This window comes from Elgaria multicarinata, chromosome 18 (assembly GCF_023053635.1).
Source record: "Elgaria multicarinata webbii isolate HBS135686 ecotype San Diego chromosome 18, rElgMul1.1.pri, whole genome shotgun sequence".
In the NCBI taxonomy this organism is placed as follows: domain Eukaryota; kingdom Metazoa; phylum Chordata; class Lepidosauria; order Squamata; family Anguidae; genus Elgaria; species Elgaria multicarinata.
In genome coordinates, this window is record NC_086188.1 from 13,970,949 (window position 1) to 13,986,788 (window position 15,840).

Genomic DNA, 15,840 nt, shown 5'->3' on the forward strand with positions numbered 1-15,840 from the left:
CCCCCCTAACCCACACCCCAAACCACTGTGAAAAAAACGGTGGAAAGACGTGCGCAGAGAAAGACCCCGCTTCCAGGAGGAGCTCCAGGGGACGTCTACATGAGCTATCGCTCTCACTTTGTGCATCTCAGATCCCCTCTAAAAAAAATATGAGAAAGTGCAGTGGAAGACCACCTGCTTTGCATACAGAATGTCCCAGGTTTGAACCCTAGAGAGGGTGGGGAAAAAATCTTGCCTGAAACCCTGGAGAACCGTTGCTGTCCGTCAGTGTTGATAATACTGGGCTAGATGGACCAAGGGTCTGACTCAGTATAAGGCTGCTTTCCATGCTCCTAGGCGCAAAGCATCCCAAAAGAGAGGAAGGCTATTGTAGGCACCCAGCATGTCCCAGGCAGCTCTACGACCTCTACCAATTAGATGGGATTCTGGTGACAGAGCTAACGTGACACTCCATGCGGGTTTCACTGACCCTGTTCAGAAGACACCTTAAACCATGGCTTTAACCATGGTGGTTAAGCCAGAAAACCAGGCTGTGTTCAGCAGACACCTTAAACCATGGCTTTAACCATAGTGAATAAAGCATAACCCCTTATTCACCATGGTTAAACCCGTGGTTTAAGGTGTCTGCTGAACACGGCCTGGCTTTCTGGCTTAACCACCATGGTTAAAGCCATGGTTTAAGGTGTCTTCTGAATGGTCCCCACTGGGTTTGTTTTGCCAAGGGACATGCAAAGTTCCCTTGCCTCCATTCGGAACTGGCTGGGTATTTACAAACCAGGCAAATCATCATGAACTTTGGGGACCCTGCTAGTTTTCCCGACTATTTCAAGTAACTGGCTTTTAGCGGACTCCTTCCCTGCTACACCTGAATATATGAGGCTGGCTTATACCAAGGCAAACCGTTGGTCCTTTTTAGCCTAGGACAGTCTACTCTCAAAGGCAGCAAAGCTCCAGGATTTCCTAAACAGTGACGCTGGGGATTGACCTTCTGTATGTGTGTGTGTGTTCCCCCACAAAGACAGACAGGCACCATCCTCTTCCCATTCCTCACCACTTTGCATCACTCCCCACTCCCTGGGCCCTGCCTGCTTCCTGCCTTAATAAAACGACTGCACGGGGTTGGGGCCTCACCTTCGATGAGCCGTCAAGTCATCATCCATGATGCTGGCCCCCCGGGGCGTTTTTTCATCAGGAATATTGGCGGTGATGAGGCTGTGGGCGTTGAACCAGATGTGGCGGACTGGGTGCCTGGAAGAAAAGAAGCAGGAGTTCTGTCTGTGGCGGTGGGCACCAGTTGCTGGGGAACATGGGTGGGAGGATGCTGTTGCACAACAACAACAACAACAACAATTTCTTACCCGCCTCTCCATTCTGATCGTGGCAGGGAACAACAATAAATGATAAAATACGATAAAAGTATTAAGATGAAGAGAGACTGAAAGAACTGGGCATGTTTAGCCTGGAGAAGAGAAGATGGAGGGGAGACATGAGAGCACTCTTCAGATACTTGAAAGGTTGTCACACAGAGGAGGGCCAGGATCTCTTCTCGATCCTCCCAGAGTGCAGGACACGGAATAACGGGCTCAAGTTAAAGGAAGCCAGATTCCAGCTAGACATCAGGAAAAACTTCCTGACTGTTAGAGCAGTACGACAATGGAATCAGTTACCTAGGGAGGTTGTGGGCTCTCCCACACCAGAGGCATTCAAGAGGCAGCTGGACAAGCATCTGTCAGGGCTGCTTTAGGGTGGATTCCTGCACTGAGCAGGGGGTTGGACTCGATGGCCTTGTAGGCCCCTTCCAACTCTGCTATTCTATGATTCTATGATAAGGAAAGGAAAGGAACCTCTCGTGCAAAGCACTTGAGCCATTACTGACTCCTAGAGGGATGCCTGCTTTCGCTGACGTTTTCTTGGCAGACTTTGTAGCGGGGTGGTTTGCCCTTGCCTTAATATACATTGTTAAAAACATCCTAAAAACATTCTAAAAACATCTTAAAATTCCACTGGATAGGCCTGCCGGAAGAGATCAGACTTTATAGCGTTCTTGAATGCTAGTAGACTGTTAAGTTCTCCGGCAGGCCATTCCACAGTCTGGGAGCAGCAGAAGAGAAGGTCCTCTGGGTAACAGTTGTTAATCTAGTTTTTGCTAGCTGAAGTAGATTTCTCGCAGAGGACCTGAGTGTGCAGGGCGGATTGTACGGGAGAAGGCGATCCCGCAGGTAGCCTGGACCCAAACCATGTAGGGCTTTAAAGGTAATAACCAACACTTTATACTTCGCTCGGAAACTAACTGGCAGCCAGTGCAGAGATTTTAAAACTGGTGTGATATGGTCACACCTCTACTTTGTTTGTCCCTGGTCAACAGCTGGTTGGCCACTGTGTGAACAGAGTGCTGGACTAGATGGACCCTTGGTCTGATCCAGCATCAGGGCTCTTCTGATGTTCTTAGGCTCAAAGTGTAAAGTGACTAACTGCCATGTGCAAGTTCTTTACTTTTCAACAACAACAACAAAACCACTATAAAAAACATCCGCTGGTTCAAATGCACAGTAAATTAAAGCAAACCTACAAAAAGAAACATACACACAAATAATCCTAGATTTCAATACACAAATTATAAGACGAAGGATATGTAATACTCTCTTGGACCTTTTGGAAGCTTTTGATATTATAGATCAGGGCTGGGCAACTTGTGGCCCTCCAGATGTTTTGGCCTACAATTCCCATCAGTCAAGCCAGCACAGGCACTGGAGAGGCAACAAAGGAGTTGAAGGTCAAACCTCTGGAGGGACACCAGTTGCCCACCCCTGCCATAGATCATGGTATCCTTCTGGGTCACCTGGCAGGGTTGGCCTTTGGGGGAACTCTATTGCAGCTGTTCTAATTCTGTTGGATTGGGTCCAAAAGGGGGTGTTGGGTATGGAAGGTGGCTACAGCACGTCGTTAAACTACGGAATTCGCTACCACAAGATGTGGTGATGGCCACCAATTTGGATGGCTTTAAAAAAGGATTAGACAAATTCCTGGAGGCGAAGGCTATCCATGGCTACTAGCCCTGATGGCTATGTGCTACCTCCAGTATCTGAGGCAGTAAGCCTGTGTGCACCAGTTGCTGGGGAACATGGGTGGGAGGGTTCTGTTGCACCATGTCCTGCTTTGTTGCTCCATGGTCGACAGATGGATGGCCACTGTGTGAACAGAGTGCTGGACTAGATGGACCCTCTGTCTGATCCAGCATAGCTCTTCTTATGTTCTTAAGAGACAGGGCCTTTTCAGTAGTGGCACCCTGGTTATGGAATGCACTCGCCAGACAGGCTCACCTGGTACCTTCATTGTCTTTTTGGTGCCAGGGAGAGACCTTTTTATTTTCCCAGGCTTTTTAGTCCTTCAACTTCGTTTTTTAAATGTCTTATTATGTTTTCAGAACTTCACACTGCTGCTGGCTACCATTATTTTTTTTAACTTTGGTTGTATTTCATTTTAAACATTTTAAAGATTTATATTATGTTTCATCCCGTTGCGTTATTAGGGATTTCAATTTATATGAACTGCCCCAAGAACTTTGACTACTGGGCAGCCTAGAAATGTAATAAATAAATAAATAAGATGGTATAAAAGAAAAGGGAATGGGGACACCATCAATTTCATCTCATTAAAATTCAGGGACCTTATCAATTTATTTATTTAAGGATTTTTATGCCGCCATTCAGCCAAAAAAGGCTCTCACGGCGGCTTACAAAAGTATTTCTTGACAGTCCCTGCCCACGGGCTTACAATCTAAAAGACATGACACAAAAGGAAAGGGGATTGGGAGGGAGGAGGAGGAGGGGGGAAAGGAAAGCAAATTCAGGCACTACAATCTTAGTTGGAAAGTTCAGCAGTGACAGTTGACAGCAGGAGGGAGGGGGCTCTCAGCTGGAGCTGGACCCAGGCACGGTGGAGAGGTGCCTGGCTGCTGCTTCCTCCCTCACTCCACCTTCCTGACAAGCTGTTCTTTCACTCTCTCTCTGACCCACTAAAGCGTGTGACAATCTCCACTCGCTTTCTCTTTCTTTTTAGTTAAACGGGTCTGGCTAGATTTATACCACATCACGCTGGGGGTAGAGGAAGACAGGGAATTCTTCCTATGCCAGAAATGCTGCCTTTAGCACCACCAAGTGGCATGTTGCTGAAATAGCACCAGACTCCAGAGAGTCCGGAAGACGACGAAAAGGCACAGCAAGGCAGAACTGCAACTTAATTTACAGCGCCGTCCTCCAACCTGGTGGCCTCCAGATGAGTTGGCTGCGTCTCTAGCACTGGTTTTCAAACAGTGGCTCAGGACCCATGACTGGGTTGCAATGACAGAACTACCGCCGTACAAAATATATGGTAAAAAAAAATGAAGCAGAAGGTCTGCATACGAACGTTTTGGGGTAAAGTGGGTCCCCTGGCCTAAAAAGGTCGAAGAGAGTCCATACATTTATTATTTATTAAATTTAAAACATTTATACCCTATCTAAAATAGATTCTGGAGCGGTGCACATTGGGATAAAACAGTAAAAAGAAAGAAGATTATAAACAGCAAATTAAAATTGTTCCATTAAAAACAAAGGACCAGTAAAAACAGTGGCTGGTCGGTTGAGGAAGGCTTCATAGAATCATAGAATAGCAGAGTTGGAAGGGGCCTACAAGGCCATCTAGTCCAACCCCCTGCTCAATGCACGAATCCACCCTAAAGCATCCCTGACTGATGGCTGTCCAGCTGCCTCTTGAAGGCCTCTAGTGTGGGAGAGCCCACAACCTCCCTAGGTAACTAATTCCACCGTCGCACTGCTCTAACAGTCAGGAAGTTTTTCCTGATGTCCAGCCGGAATCTGGCTTCCTGTAACTTGAGCCCGTTATTCCGTGTCCTGCACTCTGGGAGGACCGAGAAGAGATCCTGGCCCTCCTCTGTGTGACAACCTTTTAAGTATTTGAAGAGTGCTCTCATGTCTCCCCTCCATCTTCTCTTCTCCAGGCTAAACATGCCCAGTTCTTTCAGTCTCTCTTCATAGGGCTTTGTTTCCAGACCCCTGATCATCCTGGTTGCCCTCCTCTGAACACGCTCCAGCTTGTCTGCATCCTTCTTGAATTGTGGAGCCCAGAACTGGACGCAATACTCTAGATGAGGGCTAACCAGGGCCGAATAGAGAGGAACCAGTACCTCACGTGATTTGGAAGCTATTCCTGGAATAGAGTTGCTTTCAGGAGGTGCTGGAAGCAGCCTAGTGTTGGAGCCCGCCTGACCTCCAGAGGCAGGGAGTTCCAAAGAGAAGGGCCCACCACACAAAAGGCTCTTCTCCTGGTGGACTTCAATCGGACCAAAGGTCCGTGTGAAACCGCCAGCAGCATGCCCTCCAACGACTTCAGTGACCGGACAGGTTGATGAGGGAGAAGGTGCTCTCTCAGGTATCCTGGTCCCATGAGTGTTTTGCTGCTAAAAATGGGCTGGATTGGGACCCCCGGAGGGCCGAATGTGGCCCCGTGGCCTGAGCTTCTGCACCACAGCTTTGAAAAGTATAAGAAATCAAGAAGACTATGATCTAAAACGGATGGGGAACTTGTTGCCCTCCAGATGTTGTGGGATGGTCCCTCCAACCATCACTGATCATTGGCCATGCTGGCTGGTGCTGTTAGAAAATGGGAGCCCAGCAATTCCTGAAGGGACACACCTTCCCCACCCCTGTTCTAAAAATCGACAAAGTGGAAACCACCAAGGTAAGGAAGGAAATGCAGCAGTAGAAAAGAGAACATTGATGGTGCTATATAAATAAATAAATAAATAATAATAACTAGTTATTCCCATTACAAATGCCTAAGTTTAGTTACATTGGGGCAATGGGACCGAATAACTTGATCAACCACCATCAACACAGTTCAGGAATAGGAGAGCCGGAAATGGGCTGAGAGCAGGCGGCCTTACCTGGCGTGCATTTCCCAGAGTTTGGTGCCCATCCGCTGGTCCCACACGCAGACTAGCCCTTCTTCCCCTCCGCTGACGACCTTCCAGTCGTCCATCTGCACGGCAGAGACCCCGAGCTGGTGGCCGTAGAACGAGCAGATGGGTTTGCTGCAGCGGAGGTCGTATACACGCACCCTAAAAGACCAGAATGGGACATGAGTAAGTCCTTGTGGCATGCAGGCTGGCAGGTTTTATCAGCACCGGCTTCTCTCGTGTAACCGTGCTGTAGTCTCGCCCAAAGTCACACGGCAAGTCCTGCCTAGAACTGCGCTGAAAACATCTCGGGTTCTACAGCAGGGTCATAGCCACCCTCTCTCACTAGGTGGAGCACCACGTTTTTAGGTGGGTCTTAAAAAAGGAATGCACCTGACACATGACACATGATATTTTATTGTTTTACTCTGTTGTTGTTATTATTATTATTATTATTATTATTTATTTATTTATTTATTTATTTATTTATATAGCACCATCAATGTACATGGTGCTGTACAGAGTAAAACAGTAAATAGCAAGACTCTGCCGCATAGGCTTACAATCTAATAAAATCATAGTAAAACAATAAGGAGGGGAAGAGAATGCAAACAGGCACAGGGTAGGGTAAGCAGGCACGGGGTAGTGTAAAACTAACAGTATAAAGTCCGCACAACATCAAGTTTTAAAAGCTTTAGGAAAAAGAAAAGTTTTTAGTTGAGCTTTAAAAGCTGCGGTTGAACTTGTAGTTCTCAAATGTTCTGGAAGAGCGTTCCAGGCGTAAGGGGCAGCAGAAGAAAATGGACGAAGCCGAGCAAGGGAAGTAGAGACCCTTGGGCAGGCGAGAAACAGGGCATCAGAGGAGCGAAGAGCACGAGCGGGGCAATAGTGTGAGATGAGAGAGGAGAGATAGGAAGGAGCTAGACCGTGAAAAGCTTTGAAGGTTAACAGGAGAAGTTTATATTGGATTCTGAAGTGAATTGGAAGCCAATGAAGAGATTTCAGAAGCGGAGTAACATGGTTGGAGCGGCGAGCCAAGAAGATGATCTTTGCGGCAGAGTGGTGAACAGAAACCAACGGACTGATGTGAGAAGAAGGAAGGCCAGAGAGAAGAAGGTTGCAGTAGTCCAACCGTGAAATAACCAGCGCATGAACAAGCGTCTTGGCAGAAGAGACAGACAAAAATGATCGAATCCTGGCAATATTATACAGGAAAAAACGACAAGATTTAGCTACTGCCTCAATATGAGGAATAAAGGAGAGCGAGGAGTCAAATATAAAGCACCATGTACATTGATGGCGCTATATAAATAAATAAATAAATAAATAATAATAATTAAGTATCTTAAGAACGCACCCTGGTTGTTGTTGTTTTAAAAAGACATGAATAAAGTCAGTAGCAAACAACAGGGATGACTTTGACTGGTATTATAGGAGTTCCAGTCATCGTCTGCACTCAAAAGGCAATGCAGCAAAGTAATTCACCAACAAACTCATGCAACAATGACTAGGCAGTGTGAAATCCGGGTTTCCAGGACAGCTTTCCATGAGATGGGTGCAGCCACTCCATGCAACTTTTATTGCTTGGTTTGCCAGGAGCTTTAGCTTAAAGTGAGCGGAAGAGTTTCTAACAGCAAGGTGTGTAGATATTCCGACTAGAGGAAACCCAAGACTGTAAGATGTTAGATCATCAGTTTCTGAAGAGCAGTGGGCTGATAAAACATGGGAGGCTGTGATTATGTATAAGCTTATTCAGCAAACAAGGAACCGTAATTTTTTAAAAAAGATATTATGGCATCATGGTTTCCATTTATTTCCTATTTGGAAAGCCTTCAAACGTCTGATCGAATACCAACCGGGTGCAGTTGCCTATATTTTTTCTGACTAGTATACACCCAGGCACACACAAAACAACACACACTTGCACACTCTCCTTATATATGGTATATAACTTGTATCTTCATCTTTCATTAGATCAGCCGACCCTCCAGATGTATTGGATTCCCATTCCCATAATCCCCAGCAAGCTGCGCAAAATCTCAGGTTCAATTCCAAGGGAACGCTGCATTAGTCACTGAGGTCATTGGAAGGCATGCTCCGGACCTTTGGCCGGATTGGAGTCCACCAGGAGAAGAGCGTTTTGTGTGGTGACCCCTTCCCTTTGGAACTCCCTGCCCCTGGAGGTCAGGCAGGCGCCAACGCTATGCTGCTTCCGGCGCCTCCTGAAAAACAACTCTTATCCCAGGAAGCCTTCTTCAATTGACCAGCCACTATTTTTATTGATCCTTTGTTTAAAATAAAATATTTTTAATTTGCTGTTTTTAATTTTCTGCTGTTTTATTCCTTTGTGCACCACTCCGGAATCTAATTTAGATAAGGAGCGGTATATAAATATTGTGAATAAATAATAAATAAATTAGATAGTGAGCCCTACTTAGGTTGTTTCACTATAGCTGTCCTACAAGCATAACAGTGCCAGATTAAGGATTATAATTAGCGAAATTCTTTGTTTCTTTAGTTCTGGGCTCCACAATTCAAGAAGGATGCAGACAAGCTGGAACGTGTTCAGAGGAGGGCAACCAGGATGATCAGGGGTCTGGAAACAAAGCCCTATGAAGAGAGACTGAAGGAACTGGGCATGTTTAACCTGGAGAAAAGAAGATTGAGGGGAGACATGATAGCACTCTTCAAATACTTGAAAGGTTGTCACACAGAGGAGGGCCAGGATCTCTTCTCGATCCTCCCAGAGTGCAGGACACGGAATAACGGGCTCAAGTTAAAGGAAGCCAGATTCCAGCTGGACATCAGGAAAAACTTCCTGACTGTTAGAGCAGTACGACAACGGAATCAGTTACCTATGGAGGTTGTGGGCTCTCCCACGCTAGAGGCCTTCAAGAGGCAGCTGGACAACCATCTGTCAGGGATGCTTTAGGGTGGATTCCTGCATTGAGCAGGGGGTTGGACTCGATGGCCTTGTAGGCTCCTTCCAACTCTGCTATTCTATGATTCTATGATCTTGTTATATTATTGTGTGCATTCTTCTTTTTGTTGCCTTTATTTATTTTTAGCTTTATTTCAAAATAAAACATTTTTTTCATGGTGAAGGGAAGAAGAAGTTGGGTCGGTCCAAAGGCCCATTATCCTGTTCCCCAAAGACAGTTGCTTCCTGGAAGCCCAGGAAGAAAAGATGAAGGCAGTAATCCTTACCCATCACTGCTCTCCAGCAACTTGAGCTCAGAGCTACACTGCCTCTGAATATGGAGGTTCTGAACATTTAGCTGTTGTGTCTCAAAGCCACAGAATGATCCACTCCTGCGTGAATTTGCGTGGTTCCCTTTTAAAACCACCTAAGCCGACGGCCACTGAAACATGAGCCCAGATGGTTAATCTCTCTCAAAGACTAACCCAATCATTTCAGGGTCTGACTCACAAGCCTTTAACCTCTTGGGCTTGGCAACGAGGCATGCCTGCATTGCAAAAAGCCAATTGAGGCGTCCGCTGGGGGGCCTGCGTTGGCTTTATCAAAATGAGAAATCGATGCGTGATTTCATGCAGTGCACTCCGTCGAGAGCGGAGTGCCCCGTGAGGATGAACAGCAAGTGTCTCTGTAAATTACGCTCAGTGGCTCAAGGAGCCTGCAGAGGCTATAAATGTATCACGAAGAGCAGGATGCGGCCTCTACCGCTGAGGCTGAGGCATGTCATCATGTGGATCAAGCACAATTTTAGCTAGTAAATTAGCCATGCCCGTTATGATCTGGCTGATTAAAAAGAGAATGCTGGTGCACTCATGCCATGCTTGTGGGACCCTGGTCAACAGCTGGTTGGCCACTGAGGGAACATAGTGCTGGACTATAGGCCTTTGGCCTGATCCTGCAAGGCCCTTCCTACATTCTTACCTGCACCAGCCAACAGCCACCTTCAACAACCTTGCTCTTCAACATTTTTATTAATGATTTGGGACAAGGAGGTGCAGGGAACGCGTATCAAATTTGCAGATGACACAAAATTAGGTGGGATAGCTAATACCCTGGAAGACAGAAACAAAACTTCAAAGTGATCTTGATAGGCTGGAGTGCTGGGCTGAAAACAACAGAATGAAATTTAATAGGGATAAATGCCAAGTTCTACATCTAGGAATTAGAAACCAAAGGCACAGTTACAAGATGGGGGATACTTGGCTCAGCAGTACTACAAACGAGAAGGATCTTGGAATTGTTGTAGATCACAAGCTGAATAGGAGCCAACAGTGAGAGATGGCTGCAAGAAAGGCAAATGGTATTTTGGGCTGCATTAATAGAAGTATAGCTTCCAAATCACATGAGGTCCTGGTTCCTCTCTATTCGGCCTTGGTTAGGCCTCATCTAGAGTATTGCATCCAGTTCTGGGCTCCACAATTCAAGAAGGACGCAGACAAGCTGGAGCGTGTTCAGAGGAGGGCAACCAGGATGATCAGGGGTCTGGAAACAAAGCCCTATGAAGAGAGACTGAAAGTACTGGGCATGTTTAGCCTGGAGAAGAGAAGATTGAGGAGAGACATGATAGTGCTCTTCAAATAGTTAAAAGGTTGTCACACAGAGGAGGGCCAGGATCTCTCCTTGATCCTCCCAGAGTGCAGGACACAGAACAACGGGCTCAAGTTAAAGGAAGCCAGATTCCAGCTGGACATCAGGAAAAACTTCTTGACTGTCAGAGCAGTACGACAATGGAACCAGTTACCTAGGGAGGTGGTGGGCTCTCCCACACTAGAGGCATTCAAGAGGCAGCTGGACAACCATCTGTCAAGGATGCTTTAGGGTGGATTCCTGCATTGAGCAGGGAGTTGGACTCGATGGCCTTGTAGGTCCCTTCCAACTCTGCTGTTCTATGGTTCTATGGAGCCTTTGAGATATTTTGGACAACAACTCCCAAAATTTATGACCAATGGCCATGCTGACCAGAGCTGATCTGGAGAAAGTTGGGGAAAATTTAATCTAGCATTGGGGTCCACAACCTGGTGCTCATGGGCTCCAGCGTGCCCACCTACATATCTCTTACTGCCTCCAAGGCTTCCGGCCCCTTCTGATTTTTTTTAAATTTTGTTTCTAAAGGCCTTTCCGAACTAATTTTTTTTCTTTTAACTGAGTGATTTGCAGCAAGTGAAGAGCTGCCCTCCAGCGCCATCTTTATTTGGGTTCGAAAGAGGGCCTTTGTGTTTTGGACAGGTAGCTCAGACTCTACCTGGGCTCTACCTTAGGTTTTAGCCTCACCAGTTGCCTTCTGGGCCCAAATGCATTTAGTCGCCAGCCGTGCCTACCACGGCTGTCATTCAAAGTGCTGGTTATGACCTATAAAGCCCTATATGGTTCGGGTCCAGGTTATTTGAAAGAACGTACTCTCCCTTATGAGCCTGCCCGTGCTTTGAGATCTTCTGGAGAAGCCCTTCTTTCAGTCCCACCATCTTCACAGGCACGCTTGGTGGGAACACGGGAGAGGGCCTTCTCGGTGGCTGCTCCGGTGCTCTGGAACTCTCTTCCCGGGGAAGCTAGGCTGGCTCCCTCCTTGATGGGCTTTCGGAAGCAGGCTAAAACTTTTTTGTTCCAGCAGGCCTTTGGAGAATAATCCGGCCCTCCATCTATGTTAATGTCTTATAATTTTGTTGTGTATTTTCAATGTTTACGTTTTGTTTCCTTCCCCCCACCCCATGTATATTTTAAACTTTGTAAGGCCGCCTTGAGGCTCAGCATTGGACAAAAGGCGGGATACAAATTATTATTATTATTATTATTATTATTATTATTATTATTATTATTATTATTATTATTTTCTTCTTCTAAGAGCGCCCGCAACATCCTTTCAGAATTCCAAATCGGCCTGCTGGCCGAAAGATCTAGAGCCTGTGTGTGTGTGTGTGTGTGTGTGTGTGTGTGTGAGAGAGAGAGAGAGAGAGAGAGAGAGAGAGAGAGAGAGAGAGAGAGAGAGAGACAGCACAACCCTGCAAGCACATAAGCACAAGAGGAAAGGCTTAAAAGTTTTATAATCCAGAACGCAGGAGATTAAAACAGCAGATCGCGAAAAGGAAACACAACCCAGGGAGTCAAAACGGGAACGACTGCAGAGGCCGCTGGAAAAGAAATCGAAGCTAATCCTCGGGAAATGATGAACTGACGAAGCTCAAATGCCCAAGTGGATTGCAGCCCACCGAGGAGAAGGGTTCACTGTGCCAAAACTTCCATTGTTCAAGATTCCTGCTCTGATCTGGAGGCTGTTCCAAAAGAAGAAGAAGAAAAAGAAGAAAGCCTCTCCCCCCGCTTTACCCTCCCTCTAATGAAACCGCTCCACGGGAGCCCGCGAATAACTCTATTCCGACAATTAAAACAAAAGGACGACAAAGTCTCCAACCGGGCAGAATCCATCTGACAGGCTGGAACAGGGAAGGAGCATGTTTGGGTTGGGGCTCTCCCAACACCTCCGAGTCGCTTGTCAGAACATCCACAGATGGAGTAAACAAAGCCAGGCTCCCTTTTCCTCTGATAAAGGGGGTGGGGGGCTCTGCAGACCTCGGCACCGGGCAAAAGCAGAAGCGTTTCCAAGCCCCCCACCCACCCCACCCCGGTCCCTGACAGCGCGCGGCCTGGCGCTCTGCCTGCCGGCGCCACGTATGATAATCAGGCAGCCTTCAATTTACCGAGCCCTGGCTGAGTCTTTGTGGTTTCATTAGCAAGGACCTGGCTTCCAGGCACGCGTGCCCAGGGAAAACAAAGCACACTTTCGAGTTGTTTTGAAAAAGTCTTACAAGCCTCATCTCCCGGGCTCCAGCTACCGACGCTGCGTCTGTTGCTCCGCGGCGCCGCGATCGCAGCGTACGGTTTAGCAGGCAGGGGTAGAATTCAGGGTTTTGAGGATCTCGGCTGCTTCTCCCTTTCCGTCAAAAATGCCTTATTAATTGGAAGGCCAGGCCGAAGGCAGGTCGCCGACTGAAGCTGGGACCCGCCGCCTCCCTCCCACCCGGTCACTGCGCCTGCCCGCCAGCTAGCTCACTTTTCCTGGCCCGCGTACGTATCTGCCCCGAAGGTGTTTCCGCCTTCAGGAGTCACATGGCGCCTGCACGTCCAGCAAAGTATCCCGAGAAATCCCGGAACTTCCAGTACGTCTCGCGACACTTTACCCGACCTCACACAGGCACCGCGTGGCTCCTGAAGGCGGAAACGCCTTACGGGAAGCGAGGCGGGCGGGCGTATCCACGCCAGGAAAAGTTGGCCGGCCAACAGCCAAGTGGGCGGGGCCAGCTGTGTTGGGAGGTGCATGAGCGGGCATCTGCGGGAGGCAAGGCGACTTACGCGCTGGTAACTTCGAGGCTCGACTTCTGCAACGCGCTCTACGTAGGGCTACCTTTGTGCCTAGTCCGGAAACTTCAACTAGTTCAAAATATGGCAGCCAGGTTGGTCACCGGTACACCTAGGGGTGATCACATTACACCAGTCTTAAAATGTCTTCACTGGCTGCCAATTAGTTTCCGGGCGAAGTATAAAGTGTTGGTTATTACCTTTAAAGCCCTACATCAGTGGTTCCCAAAGTGGGTGGTACCGCCCCCTTGGGGGCAGTGGGATTGATAGGGGGGCATTAAGAGGCAAGGGGGCGGCAGGGGGGCGCTTGGGGTGGTCTTTCCCGAGAAGTGCCTCTCCAGAAGGTCTTAAAACCCAGGGACATTTTTATGGGAGAAGGTACTTTGGTCCCAAGCCATATAGGGGAAGAATCCACACATGTATTAATACTGTTTAAGAAGAGTCCTTTTAATGGTGAATTGAAATGTTTCAAAAGCACCAAAACGCTAATGAAGAGACATACCCAGCTTGGTGTGCTCCGCCACGCTGGCTGCAAAACAGAGGCGTTCGCTCTCTTTTCCCTCCCTCCCTCAGCAAGCCTGCGGTGCGGCGGGTGCTTCCCATTTAAAGGGGCCGTGCGCAGGGGGCACTGGGCATGAGTTTGTGGAACCAAGGGGGCGGTTACCTGAAAAAGTTTGGGAACCACTGCCCTACATGGTTTGGGTCCAGGCTACCTGCGGGATCGCCTTCTCCCATACAATCCGCCCCACACACTCAGGTCCTCTGGGAAGAATCTACTTCAGTCAGCGAAGACTAGGCTGACAACCATTACCCAGAGGACCTTCTCTTCTGCTGCTCCCAGACTGTGGAATAGCCTGCTGGAGGAGACTCGTCAGCTTGACAGTCTTTTAGCGTTCAAGAAAGCTATCAAGACTGATCTCTTCTGGCAAGCCTATCCAGTAGAATTTTAGGATGCTTTTAATATGCTTTTAGGATGTTTTTAACAGAGTCTGCTATGTTTTTAATCAGTATTTTGTGTATTTTATGCTTGTTGTTGATCCGACCGGAGAGGCGGGTAAGAAATAGATGATGATGATGGCTGGCTATGCTGGTTGCCAGCAGGACCAAGAAGCGGCAGACCCTTTGGAGGGGAGAGCGCTGCGCTTCCCAGACTCCACCACCTGCTGTGCCCGCTTCCTAACACCTCCATGGTAGGGCCGGCCCTGTTAATTGGCGTAGTGTTAATAGCAGGGTAGGAAGAACCTATGGCCCTTCAGATATTGTTGGACTTCAACTCCCATCAGCCCTAGCCAGCATGGCCAGTGGTCAAGGATTATGGGCATTGTAGTCCAACACAAATTCTGACAGTGCCACATGCTCCGGAAGTTCATCTCAGAAGCACTTGCATATGGTATTTAAAGAAATAAAAGAGATAACAGGGATTAGGCTAGAGGAATCCCCGGATATAGCGCTGTTATCAATATACGAGGGTGTAAACTGTACTCAAGTGAATAAAGATTTGATTACAATTTTTTTTAACAGCCGCAAGGTTAATAATAGCAAGGAAATGGAAGATAGCAAAAAATTATGAATTAGAGGAATGGTATAAGGAAGTCTGGGAGATAGCTATTAATGATAAATTGACTTGTAGCCTAAGAATAAAAAAAGGTTTAGGGAAGTGAAGTGATTTTGTAGATGAGTGGAAGACATTGATAGACTATGTTTTTTTTTTTTTAAAAAAAAAAGAAAGGGTATAAACCTCCAAAAGAATCATATCAATTTTGGATGACAGGATAAGTTAGAAAGATAGACGGCCCTGGGGTAGGGGAGCACAAAAGGGGAAGTTACATGTTGGATTTTATTCCTTTTCTTTTTATATTATATATTTAAGGGAAGACTAATTATATATAGCAAATTGTTTAAGATTTTTTTTTCTTGTCTATTCCTTTCCTTTTTGTTTGTGGTTTGTTTTGTGAAAGTTTGTCTATTTTATTTTGTTGTATGTAATTTTAATTAATAATATATATATTTTTTTTTAAAAAGAAGCACTTTCAAGAGAGCACATGACGTTGCAGCACCCACCCACGTTTTGGTTTACCAATTGATGCCCCCACCCCAGTTCTGATGTTCGGACGTCTTCTTAAGACTCATCGCTTCACACAGGCTTTACCTGATGTCTGACCCCAAACAGCTATGGTTTGTAGCACACAACAGAGTGTGCAGTTTTATTGTTGATGAAATTGCATGGTGCTGTTACTACTGTTGTATGGACTGTTGCTTTTATGCCATTGTATTTTAGGTTCTCCACTTTGATACCTGTGTGGAAAGTGGCATATAAATTTGAATAAAATAAATAAATAAATAAATGAGTTAACATGACTATTAGTAATAAGTAAAGGTATGCATCAGATCTGGACAAATCCCCAATCCAAAAACAGATCGGGCTTATAAAGACAGATTCAGGAGTGTCTGAATCAGAATCTGAACACTCAAAGATTCAGAGACAGGTAGAGTCTGTGTCTACAGAAATTGATACATCTCTCTCCAAGCTTCCCATAGAAGGAAAAGACCCAGGTGGAAA

The 15,840-nt window shown here is 46.8% G+C and overlaps 1 protein-coding gene across 1 annotated transcript in view; it reads right to left on the reverse strand.

Annotated features, from left to right (window-relative positions):
* The window catches only part of FBXW8 (F-box and WD repeat domain containing 8), a 99,523-nt gene that overhangs the window by 1,236 nt on the left and 82,447 nt on the right, over positions 1 to 15,840 (reverse strand). Inside the window, exons 9-10 of the mRNA XM_063144037.1 lie at positions 5,945 to 6,118; positions 1,132 to 1,248 (exon numbers count right to left, since the gene is read on the reverse strand). Of these exons, the coding sequence (XP_063000107.1) occupies positions 1,132 to 1,248; positions 5,945 to 6,118 (291 nt within the window). The remainder of the gene's footprint in view (positions 1 to 1,131; positions 1,249 to 5,944; positions 6,119 to 15,840) is intronic.